General features: G+C 33.3%; 1 protein-coding gene and 1 long non-coding RNA gene across 3 annotated transcripts; both read right to left on the bottom strand.

Annotated features, from left to right (window-relative positions):
* Positions 1–346: 346 nt before the first annotated feature.
* LOC106374423 lies at positions 347–2,348 on the bottom strand. Of its 2 annotated transcripts, none has more exons than XR_001274941.3 (4): positions 1,685–2,348; positions 1,227–1,375; positions 902–1,160; positions 347–694 (listed from the first exon to the last, which is right to left on the bottom strand). It is a non-coding gene; the product is annotated as an uncharacterized LOC106374423 (long non-coding RNA). The 2 variants fall into 2 exon arrangements; XR_002659619.2 differs by having other exon boundaries at positions 347–681.
* Positions 2,349–8,235: 5,887 nt separating this feature from the next.
* On the bottom strand, positions 8,236–9,556 carry LOC106375908. The gene has a single exon (XM_013815923.3). The coding sequence runs from the start codon at positions 9,303–9,305 to the stop codon at positions 8,346–8,348; it is 960 nt and encodes a 319-aa protein (XP_013671377.2). The 5' UTR covers positions 9,306–9,556; the 3' UTR covers positions 8,236–8,345.
* Positions 9,557–20,298: the final 10,742 nt, after the last annotated feature.

The raw sequence follows: 20,298 nt of genomic DNA, 5'->3' as shown, positions 1-20,298 counted from the left end.
CGTTTGATATATCAGATGAATGACAAATTACTGGATAATTATTGGAAAAAAAAACTAAAACAAATTAAGATTTTTTAAACAATTAAAAATTGCAAGTTAGTTCTAGTTTCTAATAGATTAATCACTTTTTAGATGCCAATACATATATAGTGTAATCACTTCTAAAAACAATGAAGACAACAATTTTGAATGATATTGTGAATGAAAAATTTGCGAAATCACATTTTCAAACTGTGACAACGTGATAAAGTTCTATAATATTCACCACCTATGTTTTCAAGTGATACTAAATCTGTTTCAGTGTCTTGTAAAATAAAATTATAATGGAGTTTAATAGTCATCTAAATACATGTCATCTAAAAAATATTTCACAACTTGTGCTTATAGCTATCACTCAAAAAAAGGAAAAGCATTCATAAAACAAAATATTCTTAAGAGATAAAACAGAAGCACAGATTAGTAAGAACATTTCTTGAACAAAAATAAAGACATTCTTGGGAAGAAGACTGATAGTAATATACTTCAATACAAATATATTAGCAGGAGATGAGGAATGAAGCCAGTCGCCAAGGTTAAGATGTGCAGAAGGAGAGCCTCCAAAAATGCCATTGGTGAGACATTTGTCTCTGTTTCAGTTCTCACATGTGAGCTGTTGTTTCTCTGATCATCTGATGTAATAGACTGCACGAAACAACTGAAAAGAATGCATCAGATGTCAATCCTTATAATAAAAACCATTATTGGTATGCATATAATAGAAACTAAATCTCAATCATGCAATAAGGAAAGAATATTAATTTGGGGGTTACACGATCCTTCCCAGCGAAGTCATTGCGAGGAGTAATGAAAAGCATTCTTCCTGACGAAAAAAGTTAGTACATGAGAATTATCAGAATCTTACATTTGTTGTATATCACAATTTGGTCAAGAGAGCAGCCTGTCCTGGCTTTGTCACCACAAAACTATTCCACTGAACTGACCCTCGTCATTGGTACTATCTCCCTTTGTTTCCTTTTTCCAATCCAAAAGCTTCTAGCACGCTCTTTCCCAACACAAACCCTCAGTTTATGTGACCCTTGAGAAGTATAAATTGGATGTGCAATTCCATGTCTTTATGAGAAGAGCGAACACATCAGAGTCAAACGTATCCGTAGTACCTTCTTTAAAGAAAACAGATGTGAGTTAGTAAAATATAAGCAAGAAAATATGTAATGGAAGGGACTGACTTAGAATTTTACTGCGGTTGGAAGTTGAGAACTTAGGAATTCAGGACTGCCTGGCAATCAACATGAACTGGTCGTAACTGCAGAAGCGGAAAAATCCATCAGGATAAGGTCCCTGCTTTCACGCTGATTGACCTCTGGATCAGAGTTGACTGAACAAAAAAAAAAAGTAACATGTGAGACATTCTCAGACGTATACACATGCAAGAGACAAAGTATCGTAAGTACAGCAAAAATAGCAACCATCAGAAACCCCTCGAGTCCTGAACATTAAAATCTTAGAGAAATCAACAAAATAAACACTGAGAAAGATGTAGCATTGTAAGACCAGAGACAAAGGCGGAGGATAATGGGAAATGAATCATTTGAACCAAACCAGTATGAAAAAAAAGATTAATCTCAAAATACAACATCTATTACTATAACAATCAAGAATTGAGAAAAGAAAATTACTCAATTACCTTTCCATTAGCACGACCAGATCGACATCCAACAACTCTCCACCTTTCTTTACATTGCGAGGTTCCCAGAAGCGAAGGAGACTTGTTACAACGAAGTTCCTACACCGGCCTGCCTTGAGCTCAGAAAAATGGAGTTGTTGCTTAGCCATTATCGGATATTGGTGAGAGACATTTAGGGTTATATGCTAAAGGCGGACCAAATAGATGGCTGCGAAGACTGTTAAACCCTCAACCCTCTATATATATACGCTGCTGGAGCTTAAAGAAGAAGCAAAGAAGCATTGAAGATGAAGTAGTGGGTATTGAGGCTTGAGTGCCATAACGACTACCGTTTCTCAGCTCAATCGCGTGGGGAGTGGAATCAGAACGGCTAGGGTTGCGAAGAGGAGATGTCATCTTCTTTTACGAATGAGTTTCTTGGGCTTAGAATAAAACGTATATGCAAAGGCCATATTCAATTGAAAAACGCAACAAAAACTCGTTAATAGGGGGACAGGTGTCAGCCTCTCCATGAACTATTTTCTGACTTAGCAGTAGGAGAAGGGAATAGTGTACTTTATAGTAATAGATAGATATTACCGAAGATGTTAATTCTACAAGTAAAATTTTCTACCTTAAGAGTAAAGATACCAAACTCGAGTGTCAGCAGCTGTAGGAAGGAGATTTAGCAATATGCTGTTGTTCTTGCCTCAAAGAAATTATAGGTTTCAATCTAGAAATTCTTAAGTTCGATTTTTTTTAAATATATTTGTCATATTACGTTGACTTGTTTAACACTGATTTACTATTCTAGATTCATGGTTTTCTTTTATCATTTCAGTGTAAATGAGAAAAGCTTCCACATATAATTTTCTAAATGACTTAAATACAAATAATAAGTCGACATGGGTTCATACAATATGGTTATTGATATTGTATAGTGACATTATATTTAGGGGAATTTACCAAATATGACTCAAAACTTGATTTTGATTGCAAAAGTATACCCAAACTTGAATCAAATGCAAAAATAACCCAAAAGCATTGTGAAATTACATCCAGCCCCTTGTGACCAAACAAAAAAACAGAATTCATTTTTATGAATATATCCTCGTTAAGTCTTATGAGTCTTCTGAGATTCTGTTAAGTCTTCTGGACGACGTCCACGGAAGTCGTCTGCTATAGTTGATCTTAAAAATAATTTATAAATTTTGTAAGAAATATTTTGATAAGGGAAAAATTAAAATAATGTAATTATAAACAGTTTTAAGTGATATAAATTAAGATATAATAAAATTGAATTGTTTTCAACATAGATGAGTGAAAGTAGTGAATCATGATATTCTCTGGTCTAGGGTTTGGCAACATATGTTGTAGTATTGTATGTATTCTTAGTGTTAGATTTTGGAAAGCTTAAATATTTTTTAAAAATTAAATTTTTATCTACATGTGATTATTTCTGTGTATATTAAACACTTTTTAAGTTTAATTTGATTTTTTGAAGTGTTTAGTTAGTTAGTTTAAGAGTTATGTTTAGGGTCTAGATGACTAACATGTAAGTCGTTGGGAAGTCTTCTAACTCCCGCTAAAAATATTTTAGTTTCCCGTTAAAAATATTTTAGTTTCCCGCTAAAAATATTGAAGTCTTCTGGGCGACTTACAAGTAAGTCGTTTAGTAAGTCTTCTGATCGAAAATATTTAACCTTATTGAAATTTTTGTCTCCATATATAATTTTTTTTTGCACATTCTCTCTCCTCCTCTCAAATGGCTGCAACAAAAATGATATGTTCCTCATTCTAAAACTCTCCAACCTTTATCTATTCTCTTTGAACTTATAAACACCAAACTTTATATCAATTTATTGTTTTTGTCTCATGTCTTTCTCACTAGTTTATCTTGCTTTGCAGGTTTTTCATCACATGGTTCTCATCTTCCACTCATTTAAAGGTAGATTTATTAATTTTAGATATGTATTTTTGTGTGTTCTATAAAGATAGATCTATCTAATATTCCACTCATTTTCTCTGTTTTTAAGCCATTTAAACGTTTTTGGAGATGCAGGTTTTTCAGATCTGGATTTGGATATGCAGGGTTTTCAGATCTGGAAGACTTCTGGGGTAGAAGACTTCCAGACGATTTCCAGGAAGTCTTCCAGACGACTTCCAGGAAGTCTTCCAGACGACTTCCAGGAAGTCTTCTGACGGAGTCTTCTCCCATGTCTCCCTTTCATAATAGATCTGAGCGTTTTGGTAAGTTCTTATGTTGATTTTTCTTCATTTGGTAATCTCCTGTTGCATAAAATTCATATTTTTTTTCCAAACTAAAACTCTCCAAACCCACTCTAATCTCTTTGACTTGAAAAGACTAAACTTTATATGAATTTTTCATTTTTGTCTCATGTCTTTCCCACTAATCTATCTTTTTGTTGCAGGTTTTAATCAGATGGTTCTCATCTTCCACTTGGATATGTACTTTGTGTGTTTTATAACAGTATGTCTATCTAATTTTCCACTCATTCTCTATTTTTAAGCCATTTGAACATTTTTTGATATGATATGCAAGTTTTTACAGATCTGGGTTTGATATACATGTTTTTCAGATCTGGATCAGACTTTAGAAGACCTATGGGAAGTCTTCTCAGAAGTCTTCTAAAATATAATGCGCTAGAAGACTTCCAGTAAGTCTTCCAGACAACTTCGAAGAAGTCTTCCAGACAACTTCCAGGAAGTCTTCCAGACGACTTCCCGGAAGTCTTCTGACGGGGTCTTCTTCCATATCAAGTGGAGTCTAAGCTTGTCTTTGTAGAAGAATGATCTATAATAGTTTTGTTTGTGGTCTGTTTTGTGATTTGCATGTGTACTCCTTTAGTTGTGATTTTTTTTATAAATTTGAAGAGATATTAATGAAAAAGTTTGGTAAATATGTTCATTTTCCACGACATTATCTTGCCAAAATTACTTGACATAATTGAAGTTATTGATACAACTTCAATAGAAAAACACAATAACACAAAAAAATAATCAAATTTATTACAACTAAGGGAGAAGAATTATCAAGAAAACTTAGTCAAATTCACAAAAGATAAAACATTACATAAGTTCAAAGCTAGAACACTTTCATTAGATACATAAGTAAAAAGTATATCTTATGATCTGAGAAGACACATTAAACCATGTTACTTGATATTCCTGAAGTTACTTAACACTTTTGAAAACTAAATAAACATATCTTAAAGTTACTTAACAAATTTACAAAAACTAACGTAGAAGACTTCCACGAAAGTCTTTTCAATTAGCTAGAAACTTTACTAAGCATGAATGTTGGTAACCTTATAAATATCATCAATTAAGTTATAAACTTCATTCAGTAGCCCCAATATTGACTAATGTACATGAATTAACAAAAAAAAATTAAAAATTCTTTATAGTTTTAGAGAAAATGAAAGTTTATTAAACATTGACGCATACGACTTCCACGGAGGTCGTCTGGTAGACTTCTAGGAAGTCGTCCATTTAGGTTAGTTTTATAATTGATTTTTAACCTAGACGACTTACATGGAAGTCGTCCATCTTTGTTTGTTAAATAAAAATTTGATACGACTTCCATGTAAGTCGTCTAGGGAAAATGGGTTAGTTTTGCATTTGACCGGATTGTGTCAGAAATTTGACTTTTTCTGGACGACTTACATGTAAGTCATCTAGTAGAAAATTAAAAAAAAATCAATATTTTGTTATACCTAGACGACTTCCATGTAAGTCGTCTCAGGTTAGTTTTGCAATTGAAAAATAAAACAAAAAAATTTATTTTTTTTAGACGATTTACACGGAAGTCGTCCGTCCAACGACTTACATGGAAGTCGTCCAAAATAAGCAAGGTTTGACCAGAATCTCGGAATAAAATCATGGACGACTTTCGTGGAAGTCGTCGGACGGACGACTTCCGTGTAAATCGTCTAAAAAAATAATTTTTTTTGTTTTATACTTGAGGAAGATGAGGGTGATAGAGTAAAATATGCATTTTCAGAAAAATGATTGTTTAAGGTGCATTAAGAGCTTCAAATTGGTTGTTCATGGTGGTTGGTGTATTGATGGCAATGACAATATTGTGAATACTTGAGAAAGATGAGGGTGATAGAGTAAAATATGCATTTTCAAAAAAAAAAATGACGGTATTTTCGTGAATAATCTGAACTTTGGAGGTGAAATAGGCAAGTCAAGATTCAAAAAAAAAACATGAATTAGTTTTGTGTTTGATTTCAAGTTTTGAGTCATATTCATGGAATGAGTACAACTTCTGTATTTGGTGGGGAGCCGATCGGTTTACACATAAAATGAGAAACTACTGTGTACCATAAAATTTTATTTCCAGTGTCACATTTAAAATTAAATATTGTGCTCTTCATATTTTAAAAATTTACTATACCAAAATGTTTTAGGTATTTTTTTTTTTGACGAAAAAAGGGTTAAACCCGGGTCTATTAAAGACACAGACCTAATCCCCAGGTGAGAGGTGCAACCCACGGATAGATCCTCTCCCGGGTATTCAAATGGGCCGTAAGTATGGGCCCATATCCGCGTGGCCACATGTGGAGCTAATAATTTCGCACTAGAGGGGAGTCGATCCCTGGCCTGGACCAACAGGGCAACTCCTCCTCTAGTGGAAACCACTAGACCACCACGATGTGGTTAGGTATTTTCAAAAATAACCAAACACATACAGCTCAATTGGTTTATTCTGTGTGTGCGTCAACAGCATAGGTTAACCTTGATTGCCGCAAGCAGCTCTTTGTCGCCTTCCATTGATATGCAAACCGAGAAAAGCATCTTTAAGATTTCAGGTTCACCAAACAAATTATTCATCTATATCAGACTCCTCTTGAAGCATTTTTAGTTCTTGGGGATACCACCATCAAAGAGCCCCAAGATATTTTGTAAACTTATCTTTAAAACAATTCTTAAAATCTTATCATATTCCCAACAACGAGTCAACAGAAATAAGACCTTTTGAGATTTGTTCTATGTATCTATGCATTTCATTAAAACATAAACATTTTATGGAACTAATCTTATTTATGATTTATACGAGTTAAATTTTACCTATTTCTAGACATTTCATTAAAGTTAATTTGGCCACTATTTACATATTATACCATTTTAGTTGAATACACCATCACACATGAAATTATCTTACTATTAAATAATTTTTAAACTTTTTGATGTTTTCTATTTTCACTATGATAAAATCTTATATATTTTTTTTAAAATGATTGTTTAAATAACGAATTAAATTTATTAATATTATTAAAATATGTATCTAAATATTATTTCAGTTTTCTTCTAAAATTTTCTTTTTTTACAGGCATGGACATGTAGATTTCAAAGAAAATAGAAAAAAAAATTATTTGTCTAAGTTAAGCATGGGCGTTCATATTCCGGACTGATATTTTGGATTTGATCCTAGGTCTTATTTTAGTAAATTTTTAAGTACGGATCAAGTTCAAATATAACACATCGGTTTCCATTCTAAATTATATGACATCCTAATCTTCATAAAGTAACCGTTCAAATTAGGGTTATATCAGTTCGGTTCGAATATACTTGAAGTAAAATCTAAAATTTAAAAGGCAAAACATGAAGATAAATACTTTTTATAGAATCGAGTATTTAAATTATTTAAATTCTAAATATTTATTTTTAGATATCAAATAAAAATAAATATGGAAGTGAATATTTGAAGTACATAGTTTTTTTTTATGATCCTGGTATCCGGAGCCTCGAGAGGATCCAACTAGCGCCAATGACCGTCCACCGGAGCTTAGCCGGGGAGCCCGCCGAGGCATACAGGAGGGCTGCTGATCACCCATGTAAATCCCACCAGTTGCCACACGTTAGCAGGTTTCTCCGTATTAGGCCCGAAGGTCACTCAAGATAATTACCTTCCAGCAGCACTCGAACCCATGATTTCTCAGGTTGAGTTTAACCACTGGACCACTAACACGTGGTTTTGAAGTACATAGTTCTGTTTCAAATAATTATACTTCATATTCAGATCGGTTTCTTTGGATATTTTTTGAATTTTTTGTTTTTTTATCATTTTTGGGTCATCCATTCGGATTTTCGATTAATAACACTTCAGATTCATATATGTTGTAACACCCTACAAGATCCATCCAATTATTGTTTACATTTTTGATCGGGTACATATCAGATTTTTCTGTTTGGGTTTGGTTTGGATTTCGAGTTATGGATTTTATGCCAATGCGTGAATGATGAATAAAAACACAAAATGAGATTACTATATTTTAAAACCCAACAATTTTAACTTAAAAAAATTAAAAATCAAACTAGTTTACAAATATAAACAAAAACTAAAATAAATATTTTTATTTTCATTAAATTAAATTGTATATAAAATATAATTTTGCGCTTAAAAGTGTAGATGAGAATCTAGTTACTATTATTTCGGTCTGTTCTACAATTTAAACAAAACTTGATAGTAATCTAGTGGGGTTTGTGAGATTTTGCTTGAAATCATATGTGGCATAAACAGTACAAAAGAAGAAGCAAATATATATTGCAAAAACATATATTATTCATAACAATAATTTTCCAAATCACAAAACAAACAAGCAATCCATTCATGAGACTATACCGTATTATGCGCGTGGTCTCTTTAAATATTTCAAGGCAATGCTCCAATAAGAGAAGTGGATGATAATTTCGTATATTCAACATCCCTCAGCGACTCAATGTCTTGGCCGCGGAGACTCTTGCATTGGAAATATGCAACGGTGTAAATCACAAGTTGAAACATCCTCACCGCAAAGATTGATCCCACAAGTACCAAACCGGTGGTTAAGGTAACCGCAAACGACCATCTCAAATCGACCAGCCTCACGACCTGAGCTAAACCGAAGCACAATAAACCGAAGATAACATTCAAGAGGAATAGTTGTGGCTTCATCCCTTTAACGATCTTTGCAGCTTTCCCCAAAGCTTGGAATCCATAAGTTTCCTCGAGTATCGATATGACCAAAGATAGGAACCAAACGATAGCTAAATAGGACTCGAACAATGCGAACAGAACAAACAAGGACCACGACTTGGTTGCTAAGGAACTAAAATTTGAAGACAACAAAAGGAGAGGGAAAAGGATTATGAAGAAGAGAAACCAATAGCCAAGACTGAAGAGAGATATGTAGAAATAGGTCACAAGAGGTCCCTTCCAAGATTTAAGGGTCAGAACCGGAAAGTCTCTGAGGTTCACGTTCTCATCTTTATGAGTAAGAGCTGAAGCATGGACGATGATTAGAACCGATAAAAGTTTGATGACAAAGGAGACTGTGGAAATGAAGTATGAAGAAACCACAAACTGGCGAAAATCTGCAAAGACTCTCATAAGTTGAGCTATGTATTCCGGGCTGCTTGGATCCATCATAGGTAACAAATTAGATTCTTGAATCAAGTTTGTTATCTCAGGTTTGATGGCAAGGACCGTGAACAAGTAAACTAGACCATTGAGCAAGAGAGGGAATACCAAGACCGAGAACATCAACTTCTTGTTCTTGAGAAAGAGTTTGCGGGATTCATTTAAGGTACCCACAACATCCTTTACAACATTCAAGAACGGAACTCGATCCATGGGTTAGAAGGAAGAAACGCAAATGAAAAGCTCTTAGATATTGGTTGTTGAATGGTGGTGAGGGTTTATAAGGTCATGCATTCATACCCACCCTGCTTATATACTACTAACCATAAGACTGATTAATTGATTGACCAGCTACTATTCTATGGAATCCATTTGACTGAGTCCAAGTTTACAAAGCCACAAGATATCACCTAGTTGATCTAATACAAAAAGAAAGAAACCAAGACATTCAAGGCCAAGAAACCGAAGCAATATAACAACGTCGAAGAAAAGTCTAAAAAACATGACTACCTGATAGCGACATAATTAGAGATGTTAAAGAGAGGAAACAAGAGGAAGCATGTTCAAGATTGCAACTGGCCTCCCTCATCAAATGAACGTGATCAACACTCGCTTCATTAATTTATGTTGAAATGGTCAAGCAACACCGTGTAGAAAACGAAACGTCTACATCTATTGACATCTTATTAGTGAATATATAAACTAACTGCATATCATCTCCGGTAAAGACGTCAGACAAAAAAAATCTCTGGTAAAGAGTAAAGTAGTTGACTTTGTTAACTAGAAAGAATAATATAAAGGGTAAAGAAAGTCACCGGCATTGTGTTTTACTACATTACTTTTTTTGAAAACATCACATATAGTAAAACAAAAATGGTTCCAAAACGTCAACTAAAACAAAATGGGTGGAATATAAGCATAATGTCGGGTAATTCAAGTTAGTAAGATGTTCTTTCTTCTCTCGCCGTGGAAAATTCAAAAAGAATTTAAGCAATATATAAAAGATTACGGCCAATCAATTTGTCACCAATTAGTTTTAAATTAGAAGCATATGAACCATAATATCAGAGGCATGTTAGATTCGGGAGTATTATGAATTACCAACTTAAAACCAGTTGATGACAAGTGGATTAACTCTAACCATTTATACATTAGTTAGGATCCCCTTAAATTTCCGATGTGGAATACTTATCTTTAATATATAAGATTAGAAGTTTTGGATCATCATGCTTAACGGTGTGCTAGTCTTCACTAGCGTTCTAATCTTGTAGATCTGGTTTTAGATCTCTGTCTCTCCATCTTGTTTTGTGGCCTGTCCGGTTTGGTCCCTCCTCGTGCAGCGGTTGAATGGTTGTTGTTGTTGGTGATTCAGTTTTTGAAGTAGAGCAGGACTTATACACAAACTTAAGAAAAAAATTATTAGGGTCCTCACTTAATGGGATCCCACTTCTAATTTGTATTCATATATAATTATAAATGTAAGAAGAGAAAAAAAATTAATAGAAGAAAAGTGAAAATATTAGATGTAACGTGGATAACTTGTTAGGATTTAGATAATAATAATAAGAAAATTTGCCAAATATGATTCAGAACTTGATTTTAAATACAAACATATACTCAAACTTGAATCAAATGCAAAACTAACTTAAAAGCCTTGTGAAAATACAGTCAGCCCCTTGTGACCAAACAAAAAAACAGAGGTCATTTTTACGAATATAGCTCCAGTAAGTCGTCTGAGTCGCCTGAGATGCTAGAAGTCTTCAAGACGACTTCCAAATAAGTCTTCAAGACGACTTCCAAATAAGTCTTCTGGTGTAGCTGATCTTAAAAATAATTTATAAATTTTTAAAAAAATATTTTGATAAGTGAAAAATTAAAATCATGTAATTATAAACAGTTTTAAGTGATATAAATTAAAATATAACAAAACTGAATTGTTTTCAACATAGATGAGTGTAGATAGTGAATCATGGTATTCTTTGGTCTAGGGTTTGGCAACATATGTTGTAGTATTGTATGTATTTTTAGGGTTAGATTTTGGAAAACTTGAAAGTTTTTTTTAAAAATTAAATTTTTACATGTAAGTGTTTATTTTTGTGTATAGTAAACACTTTTGAAGTTTAATTTGATTTCATGAAGTTTAATTTGATTTCATGAAGTGTTTAGTTAGTTAATTAAGTTTAGAGGTTATGTTTAGGGTCCAGACGACTTCCAAGTCGTCTGGTGAATAATTTTAGCTGGTAAGTCGTCCAAATATTCCTGCCTAATTTTTTTAAAAAAATTATTTTCCCGCTTAAATAATTTAAACTAGACGACTTACTTGTAAGTCGTCTGGGAAGTCTTCTATTTTAGTTTCCCGTTAAAAATATTTTAATTTCCCGCTAAAAATATTAAAGTCTTCTGGGTGACTTACAAGTAAGTCGTCTAGGAAGTCGTCTGAATCAAAAATATTTTAACCTAATTGAAGTTTTTGTCTCCCTATATAAAATAAAATTTACACTTTCTCTCTGCTCCTCTCAAATGGCTGCAACAAAAATGTAATGTTCATCATTCTAAAACTCTTCAACCTCTCTATAATCTCTTTGAACTTATAAACACTAAGCTTTATATCAATTTATTGTTTTTGTCTCATGTCTTTCTTATTAATTTTCATCACATGATTCTCATCTTCCACTCATTTAAAGGTAGATCTAAAAATTTTAGATATGTATTTTTGTGTGTTCTATAAAGGTAGATTTATCTAATCTTCCACTCATTTTCTCGGTTTTTAAGCCATTTGAACGTTTTTGGATATGCAGGTTTTTCAGATCTGAAAGACTTTTGGGACGACTTACCTGTTAGTCGTCTAAAATATAATGCGCTAGACGACTTCCAGGAAGTCTTCCAGACGACTTCCAGGAAGTCTTCCAGACGACTTCCAGGAAGTCGTGTGGACTTCTTGGAAGTCTTCTGACGAATTCTCCCTTTCATAACAGATCTAAGTGTTTTGGTAAGTTTTTATGTCTGATTTTTCTTCATTTGGTAGATTCCTATTGTATAAAGGTCTTACTTTTTTCCCAAACTAAAACTCTCCAAACCCACTCTAACCTCTTTGACTTGAAAACACCAAACTTTATATGAATTTTTCAATTTTGTATCATGTCTTTCTCACTAATCTATCTTTTTTTTTTCAGGTTTTTAATCAGATGGTTCTCATTTTCCACTCATTTAAAGGTAGATCTATTAATTTTAGATATGTATTTTTGTGTGTTCTATAAAGGTAGATTTATCTAATATTCCACTCATTTTCTCTGTTTTTAAGCCATTTGAACGTTTTTTGATATGCATGTTTTTCAGATCTGGATTTGATATGCAGGTTTTTCAGATCTGTAAGACTTCTGGGATGACTTCCCTGTTAGTCGTCTAAAATATAATGCGCTAGACAGCTTCCTGGAAGTCTTCTGACAAAGTCATCTTCCATATCAAGTGGAGTCCATGCTTGTCTTTGTAGAGGAATGATCTATAATAGTTTTGTTTGTGGTCTGTTTTGTGATGTGCATGTCTACTCTTTTAGTTGTGATTTTTTTGTAAAATCAGTAATAATGTTTCCCAAGATGTAATACATGTGCTAACAGTGTTTTTAAAATCGGACCGGCTAGCGAACCGGAAATATTTTGGGCCATGGGTCATTGTGGTTCGACCGGGTCTGAACCGGGTTCGATGGGTTTACGTAGATTAAACTAAATTTAATGATATTTTATAAATAATATGTATATTTTAAAAATAATAGATCATATCAAATAAAATGTTTAAATTAATAGTCACAATGTGTAGAAAAATTTAAAAATAACAATTAAAATCTAAAATCAATATGAAAAGCACATTTAAACGTTATTCACAGATTTTATACTCTAAATTTTCATCACTTTTAAGAAAAATTATATACACATTAGGTAAAAGTTGTATTTTGAAATACAAATTTCAGAAACGAAAATGTTTCAATTATTTAAAGTCTTCAAAAGAAGTGATCATGGAAGAATTTTTTTTTAAAAGTGAGAAGTAGACAAAAACAATATCTTGACGTGAATATTAAACTTTGTGATTCTTGTAATTTATGAGCTGTAGAGACGACAAAAGAAAAAGTCGAGAGACAATACTTTATTAATCTTTGATAAATCTTATTTTTACTTAAAAAGGAAGAAAAATTAATTGTTTCATTAACAAAATTTTGGCTTATATACGAACCGGGGTTTGGCCGGTTCATTGGGTCGCCGGTTCCCGGGTTTTCGACGGTTCGATAGGAGTTTTTAACTGGTTCGGTTTTAGTTGGGTTTTAGCATTAACCCAACCCGGATTATTTTCGGTTCATGGTTCAACCCGGTCCGACCGTCGGTTTGGTCCGGGTTTTAAAACACTGGTGCTAACAATGTGTTTACACATTTACAAATCAATGAAATAATAGACTTCAATAGCCTTTCTCTTATCTTTGGATCTCTCATATGCAATAATAAACTCTAATGGCCTTCTTCTCATCTTAATAGACAAGAATGTTGGTAGCTTCATATTGATACAACATTTTAAGAAGCATTTTAACCGTTCTTCCAACACATAACAATAATTATCATTAGTATCTATAACAATAATACTTAAGAGATGGAAACAAACAATAGTAACTAGTCAAAGCATATAACAATTTGAGACTACTTCCATGTAAGTCTATACATTGACCAGAAGACTTTCATGTAAGTCGTCTACAGCCAGACGTACTTCATGCGTTTTAGTTATCTCGAGCAAGTTCCAAACTTGTCTATCACTTCTAACATGAATAGGAGAAAGGTCTGGAGCCATCTGTTGTCATGAGTAGGTTAACTCCACAGACTATGTGTTCATGTCCAGGTTATAATCTTCTTGAGCCATTGCAACAAAATCAGCATGTGTCGAACCTTCACTCAAAAATAACATTCTCGCTCCTTTGAAATGATCAACCACAAAATTCCAACATCCATCTTTCAACAACCATTTTCCATACACTGCATGTAACCAACGCATCATCTGAAAAAGTCAAAATAAAACACATTATACATAGAACAAAGAAAACAAAAGTTTATTAAAGATCGACGCGGACGACTTCAATCTAAGTCTTCCAGACGACTAAAATATAAGTCGTCTACTTTTGTTTGGTTAAAAAAAACTCCAAAAAAGCTAGACGACTTACATTTCAGTCGTCATAGGTTAGTTTTGCATTTGACTGGATTATTTCAGAAGTTTGACTTTCCTGGACGACTTACATTTCACTCGTCTGGTGAAAAATTGAAATATCAATATTTTATAAAAACTCGATGACTTACAATTAAGTCGTCATAGGTTAGTTTTGCAATTGAAAAATAAAACTTCAATATTTAATTATATATAGACGACTTACAATTCAGTCTTCCGTCAGACGACTTACATGTAAGTCGTCTAGGATTTACGAGGTTTGACCAGAATCTCGGAGTAAAATCCTGGACGACTTACATGTAAGCCATGTTCAAAATCGCGCTAGGCGTGAGTCGGGCGGTTGGTCCGGGCCTAGCGAATTGATAAATAATCGGGGATTACGATTAATCGGAGATTAGTTTTGAATATTTTTTAAATTTTATTATAATGTCTGGGTTATTTAAACAAATTTTGAGAGCTTCTCTTAAACTTTAAGTAGGACCAGCGGTACTAATGCTCTGCATCACTCCACCAAACCCGAGTTCGAACAGTATTTAATTCAATTTTGTCCATTTTAAGCCTTTTCTTTTAGTGAAGGGTAAAATCGTAAATTCTCTTTCGTCTTCCCCATTTTTTTCAGATTTTATGATCTCTACTACATTTCCATGGCGGCTATCGACATTGTTTTCACCTTATTCATCAAAATTTCATCTTTTATGCTTTAAACTCATTCATACATCATCTAATATATCGTTTTAGATTCTCAAAACTCAAAAAAGAGAAACAAATTGTTGTTGCCGATTTTGTGGCCGAACATGACGAAATCGCCACGGCCAACCACCGTATAGCGTCTCACCAGCGTTTAATCGGCCGCTGAGAGCGCGTTTTCGAACATGGCATGTAAGTAGTCGAGCGGACGACTGAATTGTAAGTTGTCTGGGTATAATTAATATTGAAGTTTTTTTTTTCAATGGCAAAACTAACCTACGACGACTTACATGTAAGTCGTCGCGTTTTAATAAAATATAGATATTTCAATTTTCCACCAGACGACTGAAAAATAAGTCGTCCAGGAAAGTCAAAATTCCGACAAAATCCAGTCAAATGCAAAACTAACCTATGACGACTTAAGTCGTCTAGGTTCTTTGGAGATTTTTTTGGAACCAAACCAAAGCAGACGACTTATATTTCAGTCATCTCAGAAAACAGATTTCAAAGTCAATTACAAAAATAACCTATGTATTGACCAGACGACTTCCAGGTAAGTCGTCTACAGCTAGAAGACTTACCTGGGAAGTCGTCTGGACGAACAGATCTAGAAAAAAACTCGATTTCATACCTTAAATTGGTGAGATAACGTCCTTAGCACACATAAGGCTTCTCCAAGCACACATAATCTCAAACGAAAGTGACCCACCTAGAATCGTTAGCTTCTATGACTCTATGAACCATAAAAAATGTAGAATCAAAATCTTGGTTTTTTTAGCTGAATGTGGAGAGAAAGTGAGAGAGATGTTGTGTTTAGTTCATAAGAATGGAGAAAGAAGAAGGGTAAATCGATTTTGGGAGAATTAAGAGCTTCAAATTGGTTGTTCATGGTGGTTGGGGTATTGATGACAATGGCAATTTTGTAATTACTTGAAGATGATGAGGGTGAGAGAGTAAAAATGTCATTTTCGAAAAGAAAAAAAAATTGATGGCATTTTCGTGAATTATATGAACTTGTGGGGTGAATAGGGCAAAACTAATTTCCAATAAAAAATGAGGTTGGTTTTGTGTTTGACTTTGATTTTTAAGTCAATTTTGCAAAAAGCCCATAATAATAAATTTAACATTACAGTTAAAATAAATAAAATTCATCAAACAATTGAATAGGGCCTTTTAAAATTAATAGAAGAAAAGTGAAAATATTAGATATAAAATTTAGATAATAATAATCTACATTATAATAGAGCAGTTGCATCACTCCTGATGCGACACGTCAGTGATATGTGGTTCCCACTTTTAAAAAGTGTGAAAAAGTGTCAAGTCTGTGACTCGAACCCGGGTTATTGAGATCTAACAACAACATTTATACCACTGAGCTAAAGGATTCTTTGTACATTGATAGCTGAAACAAATATATATTTATGAAGGTCGGAAACCTTTGCTTCTTCGGTTTTTTCTGTGGGACCCACACTTATTTATTTTATCTAATGATTTAATAAATACTTTATAAGTCATGTTTTGAAATGGGATTCATAAAAAAAAAGCCCAATAAACCTCTTTGCTCTGTAAGCATCTCTTCAATGGAAGTTTAGGGCTTTCAATTTTTAATCATCGGTTCATGACTCAACTAAGAAACACAGATTGGCTCTTTGAGTTTCATGAATCGGTTTTTCTTCTTTAGTCTCTACATCTCCCCATTTTTAGTAAATTCATCATCGGTTCTTTTATTTTGCCTGATAAATCATGACTGTGTGGTTTTAATTTTCTTTGGTCATCCTTAGCTTGCACCCTTTGATCTAACCAAGAAGAAGAAGAAGACATTTGTCGTTCAGGATGCCATCAAGGACTCAGCTGAGTCACACGGGAGACATACTATCCGTTGCCTGATTGTTCAAGAAGAGTTTATGTGTTGTGAAACATATTTGTTTCTTTTCATCAGTTGCTTTGTTTAATCTTTTTTCCTGCAAATAATGATGGCTTTGACAGTTCATTCACGGGAGCCAAGAAGTAAAAGAAGAAGAAGCCAGTGAGTGTTTGACATTTTCTATCTTCCTCAGTTTTTTTTTCCATTTATTAAACTTGGATTTTGAAGATTATTTGCCTCACATTCTTTTTATTTTGATGGTTGTTAGGTTGAATGAAGATCATTGAATAAAGAAAATGTAGATGCTCCTGAAGATTTGGAGGTACTTTATATTTCTTTCTCTGATACTTCTAGAGACATAAATTTGAACCTTACAGAGGGTATATTGCAGAGCATCCTAATGATGAGTAAGAGGTGGAGGGAATTGATCTGCACCAGCAACGTTACCCGTGGGAGGGAAGTGCCATGGATTACTTATACGACGAGGTAAGCATATCATTGTACGACACTAAGATGTAAAGAATTACTAATCACGATTACTTTACTAGCAGAGTTCTTTTGCACAACTATTGTCAATGGAATTAACACTGGAAATTGATTGTGCTATATTTCATGTTCCAAATGCTAACGCAAACTCCAATGTTGATTCTCAGCTTTAACATGCCAAAATCACAATGCAGTGGGTGTTGTAAGGTAATTCAGTAGGCACAAATGTTCAGTTGAAAAAAATTCTAAACTGTATTTATGCATCAACTTATCATCCGTAACATAATAATATGCTTTTTCTGTGCTAGGAACCGTTTGTAAATAAATGTCTCAGATGTATATGATTGCTTAGTTTGTTGTTTTTGACAGTGAAATCACTAAGCTTGCAATGTGTCAGGACAGCAAAAGCATCTCAGCTGATGGTTAGCTTTACAATTTCGTTGGTTTCTTTTTTCTATTATGTTGGATGAATTATTTTAGCTAACAAATATCGCAACAGAGCGCTGACAATAACTCTAATAGATTTATATATACATTTAGAATTGGAAGTTTGGTGAGAACATGAACAAGTACTTATGTCACGCTATTGGACAGTTATACGTCATTTCAAGAGAAATGATTTCTTATGTTTCTCATAATCAGTAAGATTTTAACTGTTTTGTCTACTTTGCATTCATACCTCATTCTCCATCTAACTTCTCGGTGCTACTATATAATGATCAAGGCATTTTCTGCACAAATAGGCAAGTGGAGATGTTACGTTGGGTGCTTGGTTTATTGGGCTTGGCTATACAAAGTCTGTTGTGACTCTAAAACTTTTACCTCATTTAACATTGATTCTGGTTCTTGGGAGAATTGCAGATTGTGAATGAAAGGCACAAGTAGGGAACATATGTGTAGCTGCGTTCGACTCGACATGTAGCGGTATCTGCAGATCCGTTGATCCCATTGTGGAGGTTAACATGCAATGTGTTGACCTGGAAATCATTATTTGGAAGCTACATTTCGAGGCATTTCCTTAACATATAAATAGACCATAGACAGAGTTTGATATTTATAATACTCAGTGATCATGGAGTCTGCAGAAAACAATCCTTTTGCATATTCTATATGGAACCAAGAGATATGTACCTTTGTTTGATGATTGTATTATGATAGCTACTAACATAGGAGATGACTAGAAAAATAGAAATGAGTATGAAACTCTTATATGGGTAGCTTTTGTAAACACATTTGGGTTTATTAACAGTTGTGACAAGCAATTATGTTTATAGTAAAGGAAACCCGTCGCAGCGTCAATAACAAATGCGCCTGTTTTTTGGTTGTTTGGGATTGAAATAGCTTATGAGTTTTCTAAATCAATATAATTGATTTGACTAAAGCTATCTTGAATGACAAAAAGAAAGATTGCAAGTTTAATAACTTCTACTTTAGACTTTAATTTCAACTAAATTATAATCAGTTTTTTATCCATATCATCTTAGTTATAATCGTAAGGATTTATTAGAATAAATAAACAGTTTCAACAATATTTAATATGTGATTTAATAAACAAAAGAATATGTAGGATTTTTAGGATTTAAAGAGATTGGAGACAATAGTTAATGAATATGAAAAGAATACGAAGCAGATGATGAAAAATGATTCGAGCAAATTAGTGGCAACACAGAGCTAAGCGAGATAAAAATATCAATCAATAAAGAATGAAAGAAGAATGAGCAGGGTTAAGTTATTACACAAGCCAAAACTAAGACAAATCAAACGACAGAACGTGAAAACAAATGTAAACAAGACAAGAGGAGATGGTGAAGATAAAATGCATTGAAAAACTGAATGCTAGATTAGTAAGCAATAGACAAAAATAGATTAAAATGCAAAAACCAAGGCGCGGATAACGATCCCTAGTAAAATTTAACACTAAAGTTTCTAGTCAAACATTTGTTTTGTTTATAGGAAAAAAAAAATTCTAGTTTTCTTTTTTTTTGAATAGGGCCTTTTAAAATACAGGTCCGACTCTGCCTTAAAGTATAATTCTTTCTTTCTCCCATACCTTTTTTCATGCCGATTTCGTTCTCTTTCACTTTTTGTTTCTAGAGATGGGTTTGTCTGGTGCTGTTGTCAGTTTCGCTCCCTGTCTCTTCTTAGAGATAAGTCTGAGGTCTTTCTTTATAAGCAGTTCTTGATCATGTTTGCCGACTTCATTGTTCTGGTTGAACGTTTTTCGAGCTTTTTGTGGCTTGTTCTAACCGGTTCTGGAGCATAGGCTCTCTGTTTGGATTTGATATGCTTATTTGTTATGAAAAGTCTTTGTTACCTATAAAAAATTGGTGACCCTCTGTTTAAGGATGTGACACCTCCAACACCAGTCTCTTGGTAAGTATATTAAGACTAAAAAATAGAAAATATATTGAAAAAGGTGAAAAAAAAGAGAAGCAGTATATGTGCAGAAATATATTTCTCTTCACATTAGAACTTCTTTCCACTATATGTCTTTCTTTTATTGGTCAAATTATTTTTTTAATTAAAATTATTTATTTATTTTTTTACTTTAGTATACCCAATACAGTTTCTATGCGTTGTGGTTGCGCTAACTTTCAGAACCTTGCATATACTCATGTGCCGGATGGATCATTTTGAGTGGTTTATTTTGCAATTTTCATCTCAAACAAAAAATCATAATTGAAACTGTATTAAAAGCATTAACATTAAATGAGAAGATACTGAAACAAAGGATCTGCAGTTGAGGCTGCTCTAAGGAAGCTTATTTTTGCTGACTTAGTTTCCGAAAATATCCTATAAATCCTCCTGCTTTGTATCTTTTGAATGTTTCAAACAAAATATTCTGAAGTAGAAAAAAAAACTTGTATGTTAAATCTTTATCAAATTCAACTATAAGAAGAATCAACACATTGTACTGGTTGACCAAACATTGAAGAAACATTTAAGCAATTTACTTCTTATACATTTTATTTT

This window comes from Brassica napus, chromosome C9 (assembly GCF_020379485.1).
Source record: "Brassica napus cultivar Da-Ae chromosome C9, Da-Ae, whole genome shotgun sequence".
In the NCBI taxonomy this organism is placed as follows: domain Eukaryota; kingdom Viridiplantae; phylum Streptophyta; class Magnoliopsida; order Brassicales; family Brassicaceae; genus Brassica; species Brassica napus.
The sequence above is the reverse complement of the archived record's forward strand: the minus strand, read 5'-3'. Positions and strand labels throughout refer to the sequence as shown.

Excerpts from the sequence above, each read along its gene's own strand:
- LOC106375908 (XM_013815923.3), bottom strand. The coding sequence starts at position 9,305 with ATGGATCGAGTTCCGTTCTTGAATGTTGTAAAGGATGTTGTGGGTACC.